The 27,248-nt window shown below is 37.7% G+C and overlaps 1 protein-coding gene across 3 annotated transcripts in view; it reads left to right on the top strand.

The window, feature by feature from the left end:
- Window positions 1-27,248, top strand: part of TENM1 (teneurin transmembrane protein 1) — a 531,802-nt gene that overhangs the window by 47,428 nt on the left and 457,126 nt on the right. For all 3 annotated transcript variants that reach the window (XM_040999695.1, XM_040999696.1, XM_040999697.1), the window contains exons 2-3: window positions 17,739-17,999; window positions 20,730-20,786. In XM_040999695.1, the coding sequence (XP_040855629.1) occupies window positions 17,739-17,999; window positions 20,730-20,786 (318 nt within the window). The remainder of the gene's footprint in view (window positions 1-17,738; window positions 18,000-20,729; window positions 20,787-27,248) is intronic.

The raw sequence follows: 27,248 nt of genomic DNA on the forward strand, positions 1-27,248 counted from the left end.
ACAGATATTTATAAACACATGGCTGAAATGAAAGATACATATATGTTTGAGACACCAGCAGATTTTAGCAGTCTGCTCTGAATTACTTCAAACCTTTGCTCTCTATTGTCTATGGAATAAACTGTGAAGTGCAAATCTGGTGCCAAGTATCAGAGTCTAGACTACACTTTGTTCTCATTCAAACTTGACTCATTCAATACAGCCTGTCTTATTCTACCCCCTCTACGATATGAACTGCAGCCATGTTATTCTTTTTTTTTTTATTAATTGCATTGCATTATATAACACAGTGTTATAGGCACTGGGATTCTCCCCACCCCTCCCTGAACCCTCTCCCCATGGTGGATTTCTCCACTTTGTTGCATTACCACAGTTCATATTCTTACCTTGTGCCTCTTTGTGCTCTCTGCTAGTGCTTATTGTCCAGATAACTCCTTAAATCCCACTTACATACTCAACCATGTATTTCGAAATGTGGTTTGTTTCTACAACTAGAAATGAAGTTACTTGATAGGAGATCCATATTAGATTAGTTTATCACTCACCACTACTACCAGCTGCACTGGTAGTCAAACATATGTATACCTTTGACAAAGCACCTAGATATCTTTCTGCTACTAAAGATTGTGTTAGAAGCAAAAGGTGTCAAATACTGACAAAAGTGGATTTGAATTGATTTCACTTCGTAGCAGAAATGGTGACCATAGTTAAGTATGTTAACATCTTCAAAGTTAATTTTCTCATTTGTAAATCCAAAATAATAATACCTGTCTTGGATAGTTACTGATATTATTAAGTAACTAATGTTTGTGAGTTGTGTAGCACAGTGTTTGGCAAACAGTAAGCTCTAAAGTAACTATTAGTTGTGGCTATTGTTGCCATCAGTATTTTTAAATTTGTGGAGATCAAAAGGAATCGTAATTTACCATGACAGCTAGTGGCCTAGGCAAGGAGATGTTGGTGAATACAAAAATTGATAAAAAGCATATGTCTGCTTCTCTTTGCTTTTTACTATAATAAGATTTCCCATCTTCTGTACTTCAGAAAGCAGCCATAAATTTGCCCTTTATGTCCCTGACTGGAGCTTGGCCTCTGGTTTTAGAGAACATTCCACTGGAACCAATCTCTTATGTTTCATGCAGTATAGGTTAAGTCCAAAATTCGCATTTTAGGAGTTCGATGAGAAAACACACGCACACAGTTGTTCTTATTAATTTTTATTATTGGGAGAACTCTTTGCTCATATCGTGTGTAACACAGGTTGCATATTTATCGTTATGTTACTGACACATAAAAAAATTCTGTACTTTAGCGGAGAGAAGCACATTAGCTCTTCAAACTGATAAGAGGTGCTTTTAGCCACTTCCCTCTTCCAAGGCTTTCATGGCTCTCTGGTTTCCACACTAATGTATCTGTGCACTGCAAACTTGTCTGACACCTCACTGAGAGAAGCGGACACTATCTGCTTCATTTTTACAATGAAGAGACTTGGGAAGGAGTGTGCAATTTTGATTTCCTTTCTTTGTATTGACAAAATATTTGTGGACTCACACTAGGAATGTATTTTTATACAGCAAATACATGCCTCTATTTCCACTTACAAAAATCTTGTATCTCTTTTAAGGTAATGTTAAAAATGTGCTAGATGTTTTTCCAACTTTAATATACCAATGCTTCTAATTTTAGTTATTTTTGCTACTGTTAACTGTAACTTATAATTCTTATAATTTTATTGTTAAAATATGAGCAGGCTTTCATACTAGTAGATGGCATGTATTTTAATTTCATATTTGAATTCAGAATGGCCTTTTCAGTTAGCTTTCTTTTCCATAGCTCTCCTAAGGTACATTTGAATTTTATGTAGGTAAGGAAATAAATTTAATTTCTTTGATGAAGGAAAGTTAACTTACTATAGTTTTAGCCTTATACTAAATAAAACTGTTTACAAGTGGACTTTTTATAATAATCCTGCCCAGATTTGAAATTTTCAGAGTAAAATTGATTTCTTAGTAATCTGGGACGCTCTATCCATACTGGAGTCTTTTGTAAAAAAATAAATAAATAATAAAAAAAACCTTTAATTTTATCAGAAAGGCAGATTTACAGAGAGAAGGAGAGACTGATTATCCACCTACTGGTTCACTCCCCAAGTAGCCACTGTGACTGCAGCTGAGCCAATCTGAAGCCAGGAATCAAGAGCTTCTTCCGGGTCTCCCAGGTTAGTGTAGGGTTTCTAAAGCCATCCTCTACTGCTTTCCCAGGCCACAATCAGGGAGGTAGATGGGAAGTGGAGCAATGGGGACATTAACAAGTTTGCATATGATATCCCAGAGCTTACAGGGTTAGGATTTAGCCGTTGAACCATTGGTCTGAGCCCACAGACTAGGGTCTTATTTCTTAATTATACAAGACGAATTGGAAGAGTGATATGTTTACAGTTTTGTGGATAACTATAGAGTAAATTTTCTCCTTTCTCTCCATCTACTCTATCTTTGAGGGCTCAGGTAGCTATAGTGTTTCAAGTAGGTTCTATTTGACTAGAAAAGTTCCCCTTGTATGCCACCCACCGCCCCCCCCCAAAAAAAAGTGCCTGGAAATATTTTCCTGCATCCCTTCTTTCCCCCACATCCTTCTTTTCCTCCTTTCTGAAATAATAAGTTTCCAAGTATCTGCCCAAGCATTCTTGCAAAAGCAAACCCCGACATGTGTTGTGGCTTTCGAGGGTCCTCAACTTTGCCTACTGAAGGATACACAGACACCATTGACATGGCTTGCTTGGTTATTTTGTTGTTGTGTTGCTGTTGCTTTTTTAAGTTGGATGGGGGAAAATATATCTTTGTGTATTACTGATTTTGTACAGCACACAATTTTTCCCTGCCATCTAGAATAATCCTGAATTAATACCAGAAGAGATTCACAGACATTACAAAGATATTTTACAGATGAAAGTTGATGCAGCTATGATGCTGAATTTTGTCTAAACGCTATTACTGTCCTATATGTCATTAGTAACATTGCGAAGTCCTCATGTACTGCTTGACATGTATACCCTTCTAAAACATGTAAGCTGAACACTTTCATCTATATAGATTGTCCATTTTCAAAGTTCCTAAAATGTTCATTTGTTTGTTCAAGGTAAATATTTAGGGCAATGTTAATAAAGGTTTGGACTGTGTAATTTTCCAATTCACAAACACTGACGACTAATGTTACTGTTGATATTCTCATTTTCTTTCTACCTTTGAGGGATTTTGGAAAATACATTTTGCACAAATATCCTGCAATACTAGCACTAAGTGATATTATGTGAACTAATGTGAAGTGTGCCTCTATTTCATTCTATAAACTTAAAATAAAGGAAAATGTCCCTTAACATTTAATCAGGAACTGTAGTCAAGCCTCTTCTCTGTCTGCTTTGATGTGTGTGAAACACAAAATGGTTCTCATAGATTTAGTATCAATCTATTTAGCTTGGGATGATGATACTACCTTCTAAACAGGAAATGCCCCCAGTTTTGATCTGATTGTCTCCTCTAGCTGGATGATAATGTGCCAAAATAATACTCCAGCACATTTCCCAATGAATAACATTCCTCTCATCTTTGTTAATTTTGTTAAGTAATTTCAAAACTTTGCTCAAGGCATCTGCTCTGTGCTAGGGGAGCTGAACATTGTAGAGGCCAACGTTTTCTTTTATTTGTTGGCCTGCAGACACGGATGTTGTCTCTGTTGTCTGGAAACATAGAATATGCTCAGAAATATTAGTTTTTTCAGTGAGGCAAAGTAACATGGCATTGGTGAAATGAATCCTTAAAAATTTTTATGAAGGCAATAATGCTTCAAAATGAAGTAATAAAATATGTAAACTTGTGTAAGAATAAGTAGATAACATATGCATGCTTTGAGAATCTCGTTTTATATTGTCTGTGACAGAGGACATGTCCACTGTCTCTGGGCTACCACATCCCTTAATGGATTTTGGTGATTGGCTGGGAAAATCCAGATGGGGACAGCAACAAGCTAAATGAAACCTGAGAGGCAAGAAGTAGGAAATTCTAACATCAGCCACGTACATGTTGCACAAATGAGAACTAGGCTGCGAATTGGAATGTGCTACTTATAACTTCATATGCTGCATGAGGTGATTAGAAGTCAGTGTTACAATTGTTCTGAGTTAGCTTTGCCACTTCCTATCTATGTGGCCTGCGACAATTTACTTAATCTCTGTGAGCTCCAGTTGCTTTATTTGAAAAATAAGAATAATAATAGCCTTTCTCACAGGGCATACTGTGAGTATTATGAAAATAAATGTATGTTTCAGGGCCTGGAACACAGAAGATACTAACTCCACATTTGCATTTATTTCCTTTTTCTTTTTCATATGTAAAACTGAATGTTCTTTGATAGTTTCATGTCCATCTACTAATGCCCCAGAACGGAAGAACATGTGCTTTGAAAACAGAAGAGCAGGTCCAGATAGTTAAGACTAAAGACCCATATTTAGTTAATTGTAAGTGAATTTCTTGGTAGCTGACATAGATTAATTTCTAAACAATGGAAAATAGCATTTTTTTTTCTAAATAGAGGTTTGCAATGGTACGAATGTTATGTACATTTCACTTTCAAAATAGTTATATTGGCTCAGATCTGCTCTATACTGTGGTCATAATTGATTCTGATTACAAGAGTGTTTGAATACTGTGCTGGTGTTTCTGTACAATAACTTATTCTGCCATTGACTAAAGTGCTATAAAGGAGCCTTTGTAAAAATTAATGATAAACACAGGAGCATTACTAACCTCCTATTTTTTAGAGGTAGATTTAGGAATTTTTAAAATATAGAAGTAAATTTTGACTGAGTTAACTGTAAGATCTCACTAATCTTTGAATCAGGTAACATCCATTTTACTGGCGGGAATAGCAAGGATTCTGAAGGAAATAAAAGACTAAAACAGACACATAATTGGTGGAGACAGAAATGACAAACCTGTGTCACTGATATCATTGAATTCGCCTAATTTGTCATGGTACTTTACTGTTGGCCCATAATGGCCCATGTTTTCCTCTGCCATATTAAGGACTAATTTTGATTTGTTGATCTTGCTAGCACCAATATGTGTAAAAATCTAAACATTCACAATGTTAGTATCCAGAATTTAATCTTTGCCCATTCTGTTCAAGTGAAAGCAACATAGAAGGCAATTCAAGAAATAATCTGTCGTTTCCTACGCCGTGACAGTTTGTGAACAGATTGTTTCTTTCTATTATCTTTCTATTATCAAACGAGGTACTTTTCTCATTGCCCCAGTGTTCGGCACAGGAGCATTTAGGTGATGTAAGGGGAAAACATTATCCTTTCCCCTCTGTTTCCTAAAAACTTTTATTGAGTTGTAATTCATGTACAATAAACTGCCCGTATTTCTGGTGTGCATTTTGGTAAATTTGTCATCTCTGTATTCAAAAACATCTCCACTTACCATCTGCAAAGGTTTTCTTTGGTTGTGAGGTAGCCCCTCGCAGGACCTGGCCAAGTTTTTATCATCACACCAGAAAGAAATCAAGAGGCATAGACAGAGTAAGGTGAGCTAAGAAGCAGGGTTGATTTAAAGCAAAAGTACATATTCAACAATAAGTGTGGGTACGACTTAAAAATGAGCTGTAATCAATAAAGTTTAGGGCTATCCTTTGTACAGTTGAGGTATCAGGGACAGCGTCTGGAGTGGGGCTTAATTCAATTTTCAAATGGTGCAAAGTTTTTGCACCACAGATTTCCAAGCCCATTTTTTGAAATCTCAGACATGTCATGGCAACAGGTGTGTGGTGCTACTTAGAGTGTCAACCATTATGATTTTAGCAAAATGGTCTAAAATCATCATCTAAAACAACCATATTGAATATTTCCTTGCTGGCAGTAGTGTTAAGCTGTAACTTTGCTTAAGTTGTGGCTTCTGCAAAATGGAGGGGAGAGTTCAATGGTGCACACAAAGGGGTTCTAGTGGTACAAGAACCAGAGTGTGTGTGTGAGCAGTGCGGGCTAGACTGTTGGCAGTGCCCAGGGCTGTGACATTGGGGCTATCATGCAGGTTAGCCATGGCTATAAAACATCAGCTCTTTCTTGCTATGGCATCTTTTCTGCCTGCATTGTTTTCATTTCTTTGTAATGCCTTTCTAACTTTACTTCCAACTCATTCCAATCCTAGCTAACCATGGATTTGCTTAATTTGGAATTTCTGCAGTTTTACATAAATAGAAGCAACATAAATCTCTGCTGGTTTGTTAGATTCAGTATAATTATTTCTATAGTTACCCATGTTTTTGCATGTAAAAATACATACTAATAGTGCAATAGATATAGTATTAGTAGTGGTAGTAGTGGTAGGAATAGTTTCATGTCTCAGTAGCATTCCATTATATGGATATGCTAGTAATTGCAATTACTTTGGCCTGTTAATAGGCTTTTGAGTTGTTTTGAACTTCTGACACTTAAAACTGAAAGTAATGTAAGCATTCTCAATGTGTCTGTGAACAGATACATGATCCCATTTCACACTGGTAAACACTAATAGACAGACTAGTTAGATCATATAGTATGTATGCGTTTAAATTTGTCCTAGGGCCAATATTATTCCCTAACGACCAGGCCAACCTGTATAGCAACACTCAGAAGTATAAAACTAGTGTAATCATTTGATCTTACTCTAGAAAAAAGCATAATTACATATAAACAGAAATGTTTTGAGTGTTATATTCAAAGTATAAGAGTTGTGCAGTTGGCCACTCTAGCTGCTGGGACCAGGGACTGTCTCCAGCTGTGTCTGCCATGCAGTAGCTATTTCCTTTATTCCTTTCTGGTGATTCTTTCTGTAGCCCCAGATATTTATCTTACGTGGGTGTACTGTTAGAACACAATATTACAGGGGCCCAGCTCAAGATCCTCTTCTGTGCAAGTCTCTCAAATACTGTAGAGTGCAACCTCTAGCTGGCTTGCTCTTTCTGAATTCCTAGATCCATCTTCTCAGTACAGGTAGACCACAAGGGCCCACAATGTGCCCCCTCATTGGGCTAAGGCTGACAGTTCTTTGAAGACAGCAAGCTGGAGCACTCATGGAACTTACTGTATTTGTTTGCAGTATCTCAAGGATCACTTTCCTTCATTTTCTGCTGTGCAGTGTTTGACAATTGTTTCTTACATTTTTTTTGTTTGTTTTTGTTGTTGTTGTTGTTTTTTCTCATTTAAGGCAGGAATGTATTTTTTTTCCACCATACCTTGGCTAGAAGTGGAAGTCTTCCCCAGAACATAATGTTTTCCTATAAATAAAATTCGAATTTAAAGATTTCTGATGAACATCCAAAGAATTATTTCCTTTGTTTTTGCTCACTTGAAGATTTTCGTCCATCCCTGAAAAGTACTTTCAGTAAATTCTTGGAGCTCCTAATAAGAGCCTTGCAGAGGAGTTCTGTGCACATTCCACTGTGCTCTGCAAATCTGGAGATGGTCATTTGTGTTTGATACTTGGCATGAAATTGATATGAAGAACAAAAGAAGTCTGTATTTCAACCATTGTAAAGATGTTCTTTGCCAAGGCGGGTTTTTTTTTTTTTTGAGCATTTTCTGTAAAGACTATACTATAGAATTAATTTCTTAAGAATTTTAATTAGAAGTTATTTATAAATTCATTATGCTAGAAGGCATATTGTAGCATGCCCTTTTTTTTTTTTGTGAAACATTTGCAGCCCAGAGTCAGTATAGGAAACTGAGTTTCTCTTAGTCTAGTATTACTATAAATTGTTTTTCCTGTCTCCACAATTTCTTTCTTGCTATACTTGTGAAATACGTATTATTTGAAATTCATAGCTAGTTCTGAAAAAAAAATTTCAATTTGCATTAATTAGCACTTGTGTCAAGGCATCCTATTGGTCACATTTGTATTCCAGATATTCAGGATACAAGGTACTTGAAATCTTCCTAGAAAATAGAATTAAAATATGATTGGGGTGGGATTTTTCTGGTGTAATGGTTAAGACACATCTTGAGATATACACATCTCAGAGTCCTTGAGTTTGAGTCCTGGATCTGTTTTCATCCAGCTTCCTGTTAACGTGTTTTCTGGGAGATTACAGATGCTGGCGGAAGTGCTTGAGTCCCCATGTCTCATCTGGAAGAACCACACTGATCTCTAGAGTCTGGGCTTTGGCCAGGCCTACACTGTTGCAAATATTTGCAGAGTGAACCAGTAGATGTGATCTCTGCCATTAAAATATATAGATATTTTAATACTTGAGAACACTTCAACCAATGTTCATTTTGCTGCAGAGCCGTTATAACATCAACACATATCTTTTTTTTTTCCATAGTGTGCATTTTCCTTGAACTTTTTGAAGCATCCCTTTGTTAACCCTTTCTGTAGTGGTTTAGTTGTACAATTTGAATTTTAAAATTTTGATATTTAAATATTTAATTACAATACTTCTAGGTCCCTAGCTGGTCTAAGTACTACATCACATTTATACAGTCCTTTGTCGACCATATGTATTTTAGATTTGATGTTTTGCAGATGTAACATATACAATGTGTTTTGATATGCTTATTTTTTAAAGGCAATTAATTTTTTTGTAAAGATTTATTTTTATTGGAAAGTCAGATATGCAGAAAGGAGAGACAGAGAGGAAGATCTTCCGTCCAATGGTTCACTCCCCAAGTGACCGCAGTGGCCGAAGCTCAGCCCATCTGAAGCCAGGAGCCAGGAGCTTGTTGTGGATCTCACACACAGGTGCAGGTTCCCAAAGCTTTGGGTCATCCACGACTGCTTTCCCAGGCCACAAGCAAGGAGCTAGATGGGAAGTGGGGCTGTGGGGATTAGAACCAGCGACCATATGGTTTCCTGGTGCATTTAAGATGAGGACTTCCACTGCTACGCTATCATCCTGGACCCTTGATATACTTATCTTATTACATGAATACATAATGAAATGATTACTTTCAAGTGCATTCACATTCCCTGTCTTCCCACATAGTTACTTTCTCCATGATGAAAACAAGTAAATTACCTTCTTCAACAAATTAACAGTGTACTGCATTTGATATTGAGAGAACCACAAATTCAGAAGACAGAAACTGGAGGTCTAATTGAGGAGATTATGTAGATCAAATGATGAAGAAATGAACTATACAATCCTGCATAAAATTTTGTAGTGAAGCTTAACAGTACTACTAGGAATTCTTCGTGAAGATCCAGAGATACTCTAAATAGTTGAGAATCTGTCCAAAGACACAGTGTTACCAATGAATATGGCAATTTGGAAAGTTGTTAAGTAATCTCGAAAAGAGCAATTTATTCTGTGATTCCTCATGGGCATTGATGCTGCTCACAATTCTGTCCTGGCATCTTTACTCATTCATCACAAAATAAATAATTACAGAGAAGGGTACATTGTTATAGAAGTCACAGTTTGTATGAGTATGTCTTTGAAGCATTTGCAAATGTTCTTAATGGTTACTTACTTCTTTAGTTCGTTGGTCTCACTCATCTAGATGGAATTGTGCAGCAGTTTAATGTAGTTTAAACTTTTAGGCACACATATACACACAATTGAGCAAACAGCTTCCTATGCTTAGTGAGCATAATGGAAGTACACAAGTACACCAGGAAGCCCACCATATACAATAAGGGTTCAGGCGCCAAAGCGTTATGAACAGCCAGAAAAATTGGACCAACACAGGTAAGAAATGAGAAATTTTTAGGGCCATTGAGCACCATGCATTTGCAGTGTTCAGTAGCCCTGAAAATTTCTCATTTAAGGTAGGAAGTCTCCATCTCATTCAAAATGTTGAAATAAGGGGAACATGCGCAGGTTCTCATTGATCTAAATTTCTCTTGCTGTCCAGGACCTCCTCCCATCTTGCCATCTTGCTTAGTTTCTGATTTTTTTCTAGACTTTCACTGCAAACGATGTACAGCAGACATCTCCTTTTTTTTTCTTCCTTCTTTTTTTGTAAAGAAAAGACTTTAAAAGAAAATAACATTTTAAAGATGTATTGATTCAACAGAGTGAGAGAGAAAGAAGAGAGTTTTCCTGTCTGCTGGTTCACACTGCTAAATGGAGGTAATGGTCAGAGCTGATCTGATCTGAAACCAGGGTCGTCTTCAGGGTCTCCCACATGGGTACAGAGGCCCAAGGACTTGGCTATCCTCCGTGCCACACTCAGGTGGCTGCATTGGAAATGGAGAAGGCAGGACATGAACTGGCATCCACATGGGATGCCAGCACTGCAGGTGAAGGATAAGCTTGCTATGCCACTGCACTAGCCACTCTACCTTTTTCTTTGTAGTGGTAACTTCTCTGGATTATCTTTGAAACATGTTCTTCTTCAGTGAATGTAGTTGAAATGGACCTGACCACTAAGCTGAAAATTAGTCCAAGGAAATAGCAGTTGCTTATTCCCACGTTAAATTTTCTTACTTAGATTGCTAAAGGACACTTTAATCTGTCACTAAATGTGATTGGAATTTGTTTTCATTTCATCCAGATTGCTACCTCATCTCCCTTTCAGTTCATTTTGTGCTATACTCTTATATCTTCCTGTGGTTTGAGCTTTTTTGAATGGTTTTGCAATTCCCGATTCTTCCCAAGCATCATTTTTTACATTGATATGTGATTTTAACTATGTCCCGGGATGTCTCCAATTAGCTAATATTGATCGCAAAGTATGTGTATTTATACTTCAGTGTTTAGACTCTGAGCGGATCTGTTGTCCTGCTTTGCAGTGTACTGGCAGATGAAGAAAAAAAATGTTGAAGTATGAGTTGCAGATTCTGAGTGCTGAGATTGTGGGTGCGTTTGAAACTATGAGGAGGAGATTAGGTTTCAGGAAGCTTAGTTATTTAAGTCCTCTGATAACCACTTGCCCTAGTCTTGCACCTGGGAGCAATCCTGGTTTCCTTCTGGTCCACCAGAAAAGGTTGATGAGCCCTCGACAGGAAAATAAAGGTCAGATCTGGGTGATGGGTCTTTATTGCTTTGTTATCATTAGGCCTTTATAAAGGCTTTCTGTGGAACTTCCCAAAGGACCTGACATAGTCCCATTAACTCACTGTGCTCACTGCCTAGTATAGCACTGTGCTTTTGATAAAGCTTTTTCATGAAGAGAAGGGGAAATTAAATTGGACTAATTTGCTAAGACCAAGAAAAATCGGAAGTCTATTTTGTTTTGTTTTCTTGACTCAAAGAAAGTGGGTGTTAAGCAAAGCTGTGTTTAGATGAACCAATTTGTTTGGCAATTTGATACCGTTTTCTTTTCAAAGCCCCAAAACTGAGAATACAAAATGGTACCCAGTAGTGAAAATTATTTCTCTCCTGTCTGGAGATGCTCATTACCTTCCTTCCTTCCTTGTATTTTTTTTTTTTTTGCCTAAAATTGTGATTATCAATTGAATTTTTCTCTGGAGAGAAATGAATTAAAGATTTGGGGGTCGGTAATATTTTTAATTGTGTGAATTTTGTCTGTCATTTTATGGGATACAATTTACAATAACCAAGTGTATAAGTTTTGAATTTTGGTTTGATATTACACCATTCATTCCACACTAAGTGGAAAGTTTACAATTTAGATGCTCTATCTTTCTTACAGTTCATAGTGGTTGCCTAGGCTGTATCAGTACTTTAATACAGCAAGACTTGTAATCATGACAGAAAGACATAACTGATGTGTGTATTCTTCACCACAGAATTATTTATAACACCTAGATACATAAAACCACTGAATCGTTCACCATTTTAAAATCCTGAGTATTCCACATTTTGCCATAACAGTTTCAAGGTATAACTATACCACTATAGAATAAGACATTATAGATTTGTTTCTCATTGAATTCATACGTTTTATAAATGAGGGAATTGAGACACTAAGAATGTTGACATGACCCATCGAAAAACTGCATAACTAATACCTGCTTTTGCATATCATTCTAAAAGGCTGTGTGAATCATTAATTAAAGCTAACATTTTATCCCCTCCTACTCAGTTATTCTGGATATGAACTATATGGTTTAAAAGTTATATCTGAAACTTTCAATCATGGCTAAGATTAATCATACTGCATGACTTCCAATTATTTATTTTGAGCCAAGTGCCCTAAAGCTCCCTTTTTAGAGGGAGTGTAAATGGGTAGAATTTTAACTATATAGTCTTGAGCTTATCAGAAACTCAGAAATGGCATTTCAAGAAAACACTGATATAGATAACTATTACTTTCCCTTTCAAGTTTTGATAAATGGCTTTTCATGGCAGAGTACCTGTTGATCAGATCCTGGGTTCAAATAGAAAATGCAGCAGATCACTTTATTCAGCATTTCATAGCATTTTAAAAAACACATTAAGTTAGTATTTTTTTAAGATTTATTTATTTGAAAGGCAGTATTAGAGAGAAAGCTCTTCCATCTGCTGGTTCAATCTCTAAATGCCCTCAATGGCAAGGGGGTGGGAGAGGCTTCATCTGGGTTTCCCACGTGGGTTCCTGCCCCCACACACTTGGGACATCTTCCGCAGCTTTAACCAGGCTATTGACAGGAAACTCTATCAAAAGTGGAGCAGCCAGAACATGAACCAGCATCTATATATAGGATGCTGGCATTGCAGGCAGCATCTTTACCCATTACGCTAAAACACCAGCCTCTGAGGTGATTCTGTGTTCCATAGTCACTGGGCTTAATTCTATGATTTTTCAACTATAGGATGTTCCTTTAGTTGTTAAAAATTCATCAGTGTGGGCCTAGTCACATGATTCAATATCTATCTATATCTTCACTTTGCAAGCACCAGCATCCCATAGGGGTGCTGGTTTGTGTCCTGGCTGCTACACTTCCCATCCAACCCCCTAGATGTGGCCTGGGAAAGCAGCAGAGGATGGTGCAAAGCCTTGGGACCCCACATACATGTGGGGAACCTAGAAGAATCTCCTGGCTCCTGGTTTTAGATTGGCTCAGATTTCGCCAACACAGGCATTTAGGGAATGAACTAGTAGTTGGAAGATCCTTTTCTTTGTCTCTCCTTCTCTCCATAAATCTGATCTTCCTTTCCAATAAAAAGTAAATTAATCTTTAAAAAAAAATTCAACAGTGATTAGTTTTATACAGAGGCCCCCTCCTAAATCTGAGTTTCAGCTATTATGTCCAAAAAGCTACGATGCTCTTCAGAGGATCAGTGATAACTAATCATCATCTAGTCATGCTTGACTCCTTTGTTAGATATAAGTGTTTTAACATTTTGACTACCTGTTTTTTTGTGTGTGTGTGTGTAACATGTAGGGTTTTTTTCTACCACACTGAGAGGATTAGAACCTCATCCTTGGTCTAAGAGCCTTGGCTCCCTAGGAAAATTTTTCTGGTTTTAATTCTGATTGTTTAGTGCCTAATGGTACACAGTATTTTAAAAGTATAGAGGTATAGTTGATGTAAGCTAAACAGATGATACATAACTGATGAGTACAATATAGTAAACTTGAACATGTATACATCTATGAAACTGTCGCAACAATCAAGAGAGCAGACCTGTAGACCATGCTCAAAATGTCCTTCTGTTGTTTTCTTTCCCTCATCTTTTTTTCTTCCCCATTGTTTGCCTTATCTTCCCTGGGGAATTATGGGTCCACATTTTGTCACTACAGATTGCTTTGTATTTTCTAGAATTTTATATAGATAGATGCATAGTGTATGTAGGCATTTTTCACTCATCATAGTGGCTTTGAAGTGTGTTTACTTTGTGAGGCATCAATGATGGTTTCCTTTTGGAACTGAGCAGTAGTCTATTATACGAATATACCACAGTTAGTTTATCCATTGACCTGTTCCTGGGAATTTGCATGATTCTTACTTTTTAATTATTGAAAACAAAGCTGCTACAAAATCTTAGCTCATGTTTTTGTGTGGATAGAAGTTTTCATTTCTTTGCAATGAATTTTTGAGTGTTCAAAGACTCCCCTGATAAGTATAGCTATCACCTTAGAAACATATCAAACTTTTTCATGCCAGTTGTACCATTCTGTTATTTCTCACCATCACTGCATGAGAGCTGTAGCTGCACAACCTTGTCAGTATTTCATGTACTCAGAATAGAATATCATGGCAGTTTTAATTTGTATTGTCCTGTAAACAAGTGTATTTTCATTTGAATATTGCTCTTTTCTTATAACTTTTGTTGAATAGTATCTCTTTATGGACTTTATGCTAGGACTGCTGGCAGAAGGGGAAACTACTGTTTCATAATTGAAAGTGTATATCTGTATTATTTATCCAACCTCAAAGAAACTCAATGAAATGAAGCATGTTCCTCAATACTTCTATTTAAGGATAAAAGCTCAAGATTTCCATTGTGCTGCTGATGATAGCGCTGTGGATACATGGCATCTTGTTATTGCTCTCATGTGGCCTCTGTTGACATTATTGAGAGATATTTCTTACTACAAGTTAGGGATGTAATTCCTAGGTCCATACTTGGTCTTTTCTGCCAACATCTGTTGGGAGAGATGGGTGCCTTGGTAAGGTGGTGCAAAAATAAAAATCTAGGTTTCCTAAAAAAAAAAAAAAAAAAAAAACAAACAAACAAAAAAAAACTATATTTCAACTCCATTAATCAGCTCACATTTTGTCTCATGAAGGGTTAAAAACAAGTTTTCCTTAGAAGTAAAATTAAATACATGTTTGTGATGTTGCAAATATTTCATTTATCTGGCCACATCTCTGTACGTATTTACTCAGCATAGTTTTTTGTAGTAAATTGTCTATCCATTTAAAATGTTGTGCTTAAATTTCTGTAAAAGTTACCTTTTTGGAAATAATAGGTCTATAATATATTTCCTTGAAATTTCATCTCTAGGGAATGCATAGTGTTTTGGGTAACAATTTGTATGTGCAAGAGTAAAAAAAAAAACACTTAAAGGTGCATTGTAAGTGCTTTATAGATAATGTGTCCTATGGGGATTTTGAACACCACCAACACTTTTATGTATTTAGGGAAATATTTCAGAATGGTAACACTAATTTCTATAAAGGGAAGTGGGGCAATTCAGTGAGCATTACTGACTATAAGAAAAAGAAAAACAAAAAAAGTGAACCATGTTTTTTCTACTTTGCCACATTAAATCAAGGAGCAACTGTTAACTTGGATAGTTACTTTTTGTGAATTGTTAATTTTTTGTGTGTCCTAAATCCTTGGGAACTAAATAGAGGCAATTTAGAATCAAAAAATAAATAAATAAAAAAGGAATAATGAAACTTTTTCTTGTCTCTCAAGCAGAGATTGGCAAAATATGGTATTATGTCAAGATAGGTGAAATCTTTAGTACACTGTTTGGATTGGGACTTGACATTCACAGAACTCTAAGGCACAAGTTTTCAGTGTCAGCTCCATTCATTAGCAAAACCTCTCCAGGAAACTCATTCACAAGGCACATTTTCAGACCCTGTTGCATACCTTCTGAATCAGAAACTGAAAGTAGGACTATTGCACAGAAATGGAAAATGGGCACAAAGATCTGTGTGCCCTACCCAGATGAAGCTATGGGAGGCAAGTTTGAGAACCACTGTTCCAGGGCAATGAGCGAATTGGGAATACAGGCCTAGAGAGGATTCCTCTGTTATACGTTTAAGCTAACAGGTTCATTACCAGATTGCTGAAGCAACAACTGTTCTGTAGGATTGGATAATGAAACACTGTAAAATTAAAAGGCATGAATATTAACTGTGCACAATATTCTAGATCACTAAGATTTATATTGAGTGTTAGATTTTACTCTTACCCATGTGGCAAGAAGAAGCATGGTTTGATAAGTTAGCTTGTATTTGATAAGTCAAAACGATACCTCTCAGGCCCAGTGCAGTAGCCTGGCTACTAAAGTCCTTGCATTGCACGTGCCAGGATCCCATATGGGCACAGGTTCTAATCAGAGCTGCCCTGCTTCCCATCCAGCTCCCTACTTGTGGCCTAGGAAAGCAGTCCAGGATGGCCCAAAGCCTAGGGACCCTGTGCCCATATGGGAGACCTAGAAGAGGCTCCGGGCTTCAGATTAGTGCAACACCAGCCATTGTGGTCACTTGGGGAGTGAATCATCAGACAGAAGAGCTTCCTCTCTGTCTCTTCTCTCTGTATATCTGACTTTGTAATAAAAATAAATAAATCTTTAGAAAAATAAGCCATACCCCTCATCCCTTTTTTACAGTATCACTTCTTCAGTGTTTAGCCAAGTTACTAGAAAAATTGCTCAAAGACATTCATCACAGAAATCATTAAAGTGCGAAGAAACTATACACTACAAAAAGAAAATGGAGTATTCACAGAAATCACTCAGTAACACACTTAGCAGTACCCTGAGATCATTAATTTTTAAACCAGTTTTCCTATTACTGAATCTGTATTTACCAAGGATGTCTGTTTAACAAAGCATAACTCTAGGCGCACCTACTAACTATTAATTATGTGTTAAGAATTAATTTGTTAAATCTTTATTTGGCGATTGTATGTCACAAAACTGGTTATTTAAAAATACATACATGCTTTGTACTTGTTAGTATTTGGCCTAAGAGCCAGAGCTTTTTGTGCTAGAAGAATTAATATTAGGTTTTGCATTTTATTGATATGTGCTAAGGATTAGATGCATTCAGTTTAGCTTCTTCCTGGCCAACTGACATAACCTGTCTCTGATGTCAGTCTGAGAAAATCCTATACAGTGTACTACACCTTCGGATTACCTTATCTGAGTATTACATGGACATTTTGGATGATATGTCTTGGCATGTGGTCATTTTTCATTAACTTATTAGGGATTGTGAAGCATCTTTGCCCCCTTTTGACACCTCACCATAATTGGATGTAAAATTGCCTCTAAGACTGAATGGCTGCTGTTCGTGCAGTAAGCTGATGGAGCTCTGTTGGTATCTCCCAGATACTGTGTCCAGATGGTGTTATAGGAAAACGGACTCTGTTGTGATCTGATGTGGGCTGTGGGCAAATAACATCTATTCTCTGGATTTTATTTTCCTCAAGTGTAGAAAGAGGGAATTTGCTGCACTGTCTTTCAGATGCTAAACATTTCATAATTCTAAGACTTGGGGAGCAGCACAAGAGGATATCCAAACCATAGAGCATTACCAAGGTGCAATGCATGACTGAATATTTTCTGTGTTTGCTGCAAGAGTGAATTAAGCAGGATTGTCAGCATATAGTAGGTTGTTAGCTCCTTTGGAGATGGTGGCAAATAATTATATATTCATAATTATAGAATGTGTAAATTAATGCATTTGGAAAAGATTTAGAAATGTGTATTTGAACTTAATATTTTTTTCTATTTTCATGTTGAATTATTTATTCTTAACTCCAATGTGTGTGACATACTCAGAAAAGTAAATAATTTGAATATTTTAAGCCTAGATGGCTTCACAGATCATGTTCATTCTTTGTAGAAGAGAAATATTTTTAAAGGGCATTTCTCTGCGCTTAGTACTCTTCTGTACTCACTGATATCATTACGTTTTGCATAACCTTGTAAGAATTAACAGGAGAATAATTTTAAGCTGCAGAGGTGTAAAATAAGCCAAGTCTCCTAGCTAGGCTAAATAAAAGAGTATAAGATTTTACAAAAAGCACATTTTACTGGTAATGGGTGTGGGGCATGAGGGCAGAAAGTAGAATTTGTTTGAGACTTTCCTCATAATTCTATGTTTTTCTCTGATTTTGTGTCTTCTCAGAGATGGAATTCTGTGAAACTCCTCACACTCTCTGCTCTGGCTACCAGACAGACATGCGCAGTGTTTCTCGTCATGGCTACCAGCTAGAGATGGGATCCGATGTGGATACAGAGACAGAAGGGGCAACCTCACCTGACCACGCATTGAGAATGTGGATCAGGGGAATGAAGTCAGAGCACAGTTCCTGTTTATCTAGCCGGGCCAACTCAGCATTGTCCTTGACTGACACTGACCATGAAAGGAAGTCTGATGGCGAAAATGGTAATAGAATGATCTTTTCCTATTTACTTAAGTAAAACAGAGAGGCAATATCATTTTTAGCCTTTGCTTTGGTTTCCAGTGCACCCAATGTTCATTTAAAATGCAGGATGGGAATACATTAAGGGAGCATAAACTGGCGAATAGAAACATTTGTTTATAATGATAGACAAAAGCATTTTTCATTTCTCTTGCACCCCCAGGGGAAATAATTTCATGTAGTCCCCAATATTGGGAACATTTTATTTATTACTTCTTATTTTCACTCTTATTTTACAGTGAAATCCTAATAGTGTTCATTATAGGAAATACTCATTTCACACACTTTGGCTTTATTTCAATCTGCAAACAGTGAGATGACTAACTGGGAAGAATACATTGTATGTGCTTTCTGTTTTGACACAGATTAATCTATGGAGTGTGCAGATTCAAGTGAACCATTATAGTCTGTGTTGGTTTTAATACAGGATGAGTTAACATTATGCATTTGCCAAACAATATGTACTAACAACTGTGCCATTATATTGTAACTGTACTTTATTTCTTTGTAACTTTTGGAAAAAGGAAAATTTGGTCTTTCATTTCTTGTGGAAAGGTTAACTATTTTCTTCAGCTCTTCTCTTCCTACTTACAAAATAAATCTTTTTATGAAAGGCATATTAATTCATAATAAACATGTAAACACAGACTTTCTCTATCATTCTATTTATCTAAATGTCATAAGTCCCCATCATTTTGACAACAGCTTACACTGTCAACAGTGGCTGATTAGTAATTTCTCCTATGCCAGAGAGTTAGCCAACTGCACTGTACCTCAGCCTTTACTATCCCATCTTCTTCTGTGTCCTTCAGCCCAAAAGTGCCATTGACCACAAGGACGTATCAGGTTGAGCAGTAAACCTACTAACTAGCATATCATTGCCTAAAAGGTAACATGTGACACTTTGTAATATTACCAAGTGTCCTTTGAGTCTTGCTTTTCTTTGTATTATTTGCATTTATGTACAGTGTGTTGCTCACTTTGGCCAAAAACATATGAGGTAAAGGTTAGAAGTAAAAAAAAAGTATAGAAAATACAGAGATAAGAAAGGACCGAATACACATTCTTATAGGTGAAAGATTCGTAGGATGGAAGTTAAGAGACCTTGGATTGGCCATCAGGATGTTTTGAGCATCATCTGTCAACCAGGAATGACCAAAATTATGTAAATGCAGTACTAAGTGATTGATATTACCAGGACATACTCTCCTTTATCCCCTGGCATTGGGATGTACAGCAAGTTCACTGGGATGAAAAATTTTAATGAACTCTCTGCCCTCAACCCCTAGGCTCTGCTAGTATTCTATCCTATACAACACTTCTAGGAAGAGATTTATTTTTAGATGGGGAAACTATTCTAAATAATTCAAGTTAGTGGGTAATGAATGTAAAACTCTGACAATAAAGCCATGAAACTGTACGGTATAAAAGGATGAATAATATGGCATAAGAATGATATTTCCACTTACCCATTATTATTTACAAAAAAATGCATTGGGCCTTGTGTGATGGCTTATTGACTAAAATTCACCTTGAAAATCTTAGCCTCCCATACGGGTGCTGGTTCATGTCCCAGCTGCTTCACTTTCCATCCAGCTCCCTGCTTGCAGCCTTGGAAAGCAGTGGAGGATAGACCTAAGCCTTAGGAGCCTGCACTCACATGGGAGACATGGAAGAAACTCCTAGCTCCTGGCTCCAAATCAGCTCAGTTCTGGCCATTGCATCCATTTGCAGAGTGAACCAGCAGATGGAAGATCTTTCTCTCTGTCTCTCCTTCTCTTGGTAAATCCAATCTTCCTTTGCAATAAAGATAAATAACTCTAAAAATACACACAACTACATGAAGAGTGTTAAAATTTCAACAATCTGGAGCTGCTGCTCTGGCATATATGGTAAAGTTGCCACCTACAGTGCCTGAATCGCATTTGTGTGCCAGTTATAGTCCTGGCTGCCTCACTTTTAATCCAGTTTCTCACAAATGTACCTGGGAAAGCAGCAGCAGATGACCCACGTGCTTGAACAACCCTGTATCTATGTGGGAGACATAGAGGAAGCTATTGACTTCTGCCTGGCCCAGCGCCTGGCCCTTGTGACCATTTGGGGAGTAAACTGCAAAATGTAAGATACTAATTCATTCCCTGCCTTTCTCCCTCCCTCTCTTCTTCTGCCCCTGTCCTTGCCTCCCTTTCTCACTGTCTGTCTGTTGCTATCTCTATACCCCCTTATTTAATTCCCTTATCCCTGTGCTCTCCTCTCTGTGCTGTTTCAAATCTTAAATATTATTTTTACTGGGAAGACACATCCACAGAAATGGGGAGAGACAAAGAGAGGGCTCTTACATCCTCTGGTAACCCCGACACACACCCCCACAAAACCACAACTAAGCCAATCCGAAGCCAGCAGTGAGGAATTCATTCCAGGTCTCCCCTGTGGGGCAGGGGCCCAAGGACTTGAGCCATCCTCCCACTACTTTCCCAGGTCATAAGCAGAGAGCTGGATAGAAAGTGGAGCAGCCCACACTAGAATTAGTGCCCATATGGGATGCTGGCACTGCACGGCGAAGGATTAGTCTGTTGAGCCACTGGACCAGCCCTCAAATAATACATCTTATAAAAGCAAAATAATGAGGTAAAATTTGAGGAATCCAAGGTGATCCATAACAGGATTAATCAAGAAAATTTTTCATTTTACAGGTTTTAAATTCTCTCCTGTTTGTTGTGACATGGAGGCCCAAGGCGGATCTGCTCAAGGTAAGTATTCCAAATACCTGACTGCAATGATTTTTATTTCGCACCACCCCTAACACCCAACTCAGCTGTCTGACATCAACATGCTTGCCTGGGCAGTGAATCTCTCTCGAAGATTTACTACTACTCTGGCTCTTTATTGTTTTGCTTTCCTCAAGAAAACACACTGTTTGTGACCGTTGTTGGTGAAAAGGAAGCAAAGTGGGGGTTGGGAAGAAGGACATGATAGGTTTCCAGAAGGATGGAAAACACTGATCTGCCATAGTGTCTGTCATGGAAATCAGATTGGATTTGGTTTGGCTTCATGGCTTCCTTCATATCTACCTCTGTTTTTTTTTTTTTCTGTGCTTTTCCATGGCTCTAGCAATTTATTCAGTGTAGTTCAGATACTGTCATAAATTCCCCATGTCATCTAGCAGATGGCATTGGTCTTTTCCTGCAGATGCTGCTGGCTTGGCTTTAGAGTCACATTTCATCCATGTCATCAATTATCAATAACACCTTTAAATTAAAATTCATTTTTTTTGTAAAGCTGCATTTAGACTGTCATTCCACAGTGGGATGAGAAGTGGTTCAAAGATTTTTTAATTATTCGCTCTGTTTTTAAAAGACACTGTATGACTTAGGTTTCCTAAAGGTATTTCCAAAATTATGTCTATAAGGAATTGTGCCTTTAACTTCTTTAATTGATAAAACCCTTTCAATATTTGCTTTTCCCTCTTTATTCCATAGCCTAATTGGAATGGTTGCTCTTAATTGGTTGTAGAATTATAGTAACTGTCAAGTTCAGCAATGAAACACTTTGAGTAAAAGTGTTGACATGTAAGAGAGACTATCACGTAATATTTGTGAGTCTGGATTTTTAGACCATCACGGGGATATAGTGTTCATCCACACACTAATACATTATGCTTCTCTTCCCACACATTTGCCTCAAGTGATACCATGTCATCCACAGCTATGGGTGCTTAATTTTCTATTAAAATGCAAAGTCACTCAAATTCACTTCTTCCTGGAACCTGTGTCTAGTCCATGCCTGGGTAACACTTTGAAAACAAACATGTTTAATTCATTCTACTGTTTCATGTATCACTTTATTAAGAACGTTATAATCAGCACAGACTAATGCTAGAGTATACATTTTCTGTTCCCATGATCACTTGGTATTATTTTCCATGGTATTTTCCCCTTTCTCTCCCCGTCCTCCTTCCCCATTTTCCCATCCCTCCATTTCCTCCCCTATTGTTACAGTAGCATCATACTTTAGTAAAAGCTACAGATTTAACATTCTGCTATTTCAGTGTATCTGAGCATTGTAGTTATAGACAAAAGTAGAAAGTCTTGCATCATGATCACTTGTTATTGAGCCCTACATGGGAAACTGTCTGCTTGGCCACAGTGACTAATCACTAAGTTGTTACAGTTTCAGTACTTAGCCAAGGGACCTCAAGGATAGTAACCATGAAGGAAATGGTAAATGAGCATTACTCTCAGGAGAAAATGCAATGGAGTGATAATATATTTTGAAGGACCTTCTCCAATCTTGGGAGATTTTCATAAGGCTGTAAATGCTGCAAGGCTCAGACCTCTGATCATCTAGCACATAACGCTGACAAGTGATCCATGGGCGTTTCCCAGAAGGAATTGACAGTTCCATTGATGACTGACCTCAGTGATTAGTGCATACCTTAATAATTTCATTTGTCCATATATTGGTCTGTATTAGTAGCTACATCTGAATAATCAGTTTTCAAGAATATATTTTTTTCATAAACGCCCTGAATGGAACATTTGGAATAAGAAACATGAAGGTGAAATGCTTAAACAAGAAGTTAATGGAAGAGAAACAGGTAGAGCAAATGAATTTACAAAATCCAACAAAGTATAAATGACAAAGAAATTATTCATATGACAGAGTCTTGATGATAGTGATATTTCTATGCAGGCAATATTTATTGAGTGCTTACTGTTTGCCAAACCCCATAATGAATGCTGAGAATGCATGGAAAGTGAGTAATGCACCTTAACCAGCCTCAAAGACTTAACAATCTAGTAGATGAGATTGATGCTCTACTAATTAAGATGGTTTGTTAGTGGTAACAAATTCATTTGACCTAGCATAAACAACAACAACAACAAAGCATTAAAAGGATGTAAAAATGCTCGAAGAGGCAGAAACCAAGAGTTTTAGACCCAGAAAGAAAAGATAACAGAAATTGCCAGGACTTTGTGTTTTGCTCCTTAACGTGCCATACATCCCTGTCCCTGCAGACTAGAATCTATCCCTTTACACATAAGACAGGAATAAAGCCCCAAACAGCTCCCCAGTTTGCATTTGTTCTGTTCAGAAAATAAGTTAATATAAACATGATATTTTATGTCTATTACTAAATTCGTAGTAGACAGAATTTTCTTCCAAACTTGAGTCAGACTCTCAGCTATAATGAGATGAGAAATATTGCTTTCTGATATCCCACTCTATTGATCCATTTTAAAAAATAGATTCACTTATTCATTTGAAAGGTAGAGTTACAGAGGAAGGAGGAGGCTAAGGAGAAGGATAGGAAAAGAGCCAGTCCATCAATTGATTGAATCCCCAAACAATTACAATAGCCGAGGCTGGGTCAGGGTGTTGCCAAGAGCCCAGATTTCAATCTGGATCTTCCTCGGGGGTACAGGGGCCTAAGTACTGCAGCCATCTTTTGCTGGAGATTACCAAGAAGTTGGACAGAAGTGGCAAAGGTGAAACTCAATCTGTTACTGATTGGATGTTGACATCTCAGACAGCGTATTGAACTCAGAGCACCACAAAGTCAGACCTACTCATTTGACCCTTAAGATATTTCCCAATGCAAGACACTTACAAGTGGGCTCAAACATACAAATAAATCAACTGTTGATAATAAGATGTTAATTTTAGTGACTTGTGTGGTGGCATAATGGTCTAATCCTCCACCTGCAGCACTGGCATCCCATATGGGTTCCAGTCCTGGCTGTTCCACTTCCTGTCCAGCTCTCTACTTATGGCCTGGAAAACCATTTTAAGATGACTCAAGTTCTTGGGTCCCTATAAGAGCTCCAGAAGAAGCTCCTGGTCCCTGGCTCCAGATTGGCTCAATTCCAGCAATTGCTACAATTTGAAAGCGAATCTGTGGATAAAAGATCTCTCTTTGATTTTGCCAAATAAAATGAATCTTTTTTGAAAAAAGTTAATTTTAATAGTCAATAAGCAGTGTAATAGAAAAATCTGCAATGTATCCTAGAGCACAAGATGATGTTGAACCCTTTGTTAACATAAAAATATTTGTACTAATTTAGTGGAAATAAGCAATGGTATCTGTACAGTGTCTGGCTCAAAACAGCACTGGTGTAAGATACAACTAAGTTTCATGCTCTGTTATTGCTATTTACCAACTATTTGTCTTTGGCCAAAGGACTACATCTCTTTATTTCCATTTTGCTATCAAATGCAAAGATTTCTGTTAGGGGTTCTTTTTGTGGCGTGCAAAATGAAAAGGTGGATATACTCCTAAAGCACTCTGTAGCATGTGTGTTCTACTTGAATTCTCAAGAAATGCCAGTTATAATTAACAATTGCAATGCGTTATGTACATATTGTGGGGTGGATGCCAAAGGGCAAGGTGTTCTCGAAGATGAAGCAGCTGTGCCCTGGGGCTACTGAAACCTATGGTGTCCTGGGAAACTTTTGAGCCTAACAGATGTCTGTCTACTCTGTTCACTAATTCATAGTGTTTCACTTGTCTCTAATAGCACACTGTTCGGTAGTTAGCTGTCTTGTTCTGAAGACAGAACTGGCTGAACTTTTCTTGCGCTGTTCTATTTCATGTGGTCAATATAGTAAACCTTTAAGAGGTGGATCTGTGATTTTTAAAAAATCATGTAAATGAGACAAATTGCATGCATTTCTTCTGTACAGTTTAGACAGAACAATGATAACTTTTCAGATACCTTTCCTCCCTCACCACCATCCTATTCTTTCTTCCTTTATTATTCTTTTAATTTTCACAGTAATATACTTTCAATTTGCTTTAGAATCCCAAGTGTAATCTTTTGCCAAGTAAAAATTTAACAAGTAGTAAAAAGAATCACTGTTCAAGAATATAGACAAAACCTATAAATAGGAATTTCCACTACTGAGAATCTCTGTCAGCCCATGATTGCTGGACCTGTGCCACTCAAAGTTACAGGTAAGGGAATAAGTGGTATAATTCTAGCAGAGCCAAAAAAGTTTCATACTTCTGCAGTGCCTACCACAGAACCCTGGTAACACAGAATGTGTTGAATGCCATAGCATCATAGCCATGCACATCCCTTTATTATGTCCTAACTGTTTGAATGGAACAGCTTGGAGTCTGAAAAAAAAAAATGAGCAGCTCTGACCCTCGGGTTTCTTGAATGACAAGTACTAATTATATACTAATGAGCAGTTACTCCTTCAGATATTTGGACCACTTGGGACCACTCATGTATGCTGAATAGAGGTAACTTGTTTGTTTTTATTTTCTTTCCTTTTTTTGTAGTTAAGTTAGCCAGGTTGCTTCTATAATAGTAAGACCAGTTACTCAGGAAACATGAATGTAGAAGGAAATGTTTGGAACAATGCAATGACTCAGTAATAGCCTTATCAGGATCCCTGTCACATGATGACATCCTAATGCCTGTATGAAACCCATTAGGCACATATGGGACAGTGCGATTGAGTTTGTGACAGCTCCATGTTACAGTATCAGAGGAGGTGTGTAAGTCATTGGGAGTACTTTATGTGTGGGTAAGACACTTCTGTGGTGACTGTAACCTCTTTGATTTAAGAGTCATTCTGATAGTCAAGTTCGAATCATCAAGATGGCTATAGTAATTTAATAATTTCAGTAGGTAATTTATAAATAGTGCATATTTGGTATTAAAGAAGTGTAATTTGATGGTTTAAAATTAAAGCAGTGAAAACAGTTATAAAGTGAAAGAATCTTGTCTTCACCCTTCTTGTGCCACTCTCAGGAATATACAAATGTGATCACATACACAAAGTTTGATAACTTTTTCTTCCTGTTTGTTGTATGCCAGATATTTTCTCTTGCATGTAAGATATATCAGCCTCATTTTAATGGTTATATAGTATTCTGTCTGTGTATGTAAATATACTGCTTGTGCTGACTCCTGTGTTGAAGGCCACCTAGATTTCCAGCGCTGTAACACTAGCATTGTACTACATTGTAATACTAGCATGTACACTACATTTCCTGTGCACTTCCTTTTGCATACCTGTGGAATAATTACTTAGAAGCAGACATGATAGGCCAAGGATATTTGCATTTAATGTTTGTATTGGATACTACCTAATATGCCCCTTTAAAAAGAACTACTCATTTATCTTCCTGCTTTCACATATCCTTATCAATACTGGAAATGATGAGAAGTGTTTCTGGAGTGGAGAGGGGACACTGTTGTGATGCAGTGATTTAAGCTACTATTTAAAACTCCTGCATCCTATTATCAGATTCCTGGTTCAAGTTCCTGCTGCTCTGCTTCTGATCCACCTTTCTACTAATGTGCCTGGAAAGCCAGTACGTGGTGGTAACCCAGTGCTTAGGTCCCTGCCATCCAAGTGGGAGACCAAGTTGGGGCTTCTGGATACAGCTTGTGCCAGTCCTGGCTAAGGCAGACATTTGGCAAGTAAAGGAGCAGATGGATGATCCCTCCACCCCATCCTCCCCCTCCCCTCCCTTCCTCTCCTCTTCGCTTCTTCTTTCCTTTCGTTGTCTTTACCTCCCTCCTTCTCTGCCTCTCTGTTATCTTCCGTTTCAAATTTAGAAAAAAAATTTCCAGGAGTAGGCATGTGACGCAACAACTCAGATGCCACTGAGGCCAGAATTTCCGTCTGTCTCTGGTCTGTATTCCAGCATTCTGCTGATGTGCCATCCTGGGAGATCAATGGAGATCAGAGTACTCGGTCTTCTGCCAATCATGTGGGGGGCCTGGATTTAGCCCTTGGCTTCAGCCTGGCAAAGCCCTCGCTGTTGTGGACATTCGGGGAGAACAGCACCTGGGAGATATTCGTGTTCTCTCTCTCTCCCTTACTTCCTTTTCCCCCACCCGCCTCCATCACCTTTCCTTCATCTCATTTTCTCCTCTCTTCCTCTCCAGCCCTTTCCCTCTATCTTCCTCCCTCTCTCCTCCTCCTCCCTCCCTCACTTTCCCTCTTTTCCTCTCTCTCCATCTCTTCACCACTCTCTGTGCATTTCAAATAAGCAAACTCTTTAAATATATATACACACACACACACACACAGATATATACAGAATATACAGAGAGGAGGAGAGACAGAGAGGAAGCTCTTCAACCAATGATTCACTCCCCAAGTGACCACAATGGCCGGTGCTGCACCAATCTGAAGCCAGGAACCCAGATCCTCTTCTGGCTCTCCCAAGTAGATGCAGGGTCCCAAGG

Source organism: Ochotona curzoniae, unplaced genomic scaffold (genome assembly GCF_017591425.1).
Source record: "Ochotona curzoniae isolate NIBS_2020 unplaced genomic scaffold, NIBS_Ocur_1.0 scaffold_1852, whole genome shotgun sequence".
NCBI classification, from domain to species: Eukaryota; Metazoa; Chordata; class Mammalia; order Lagomorpha; family Ochotonidae; genus Ochotona; species Ochotona curzoniae.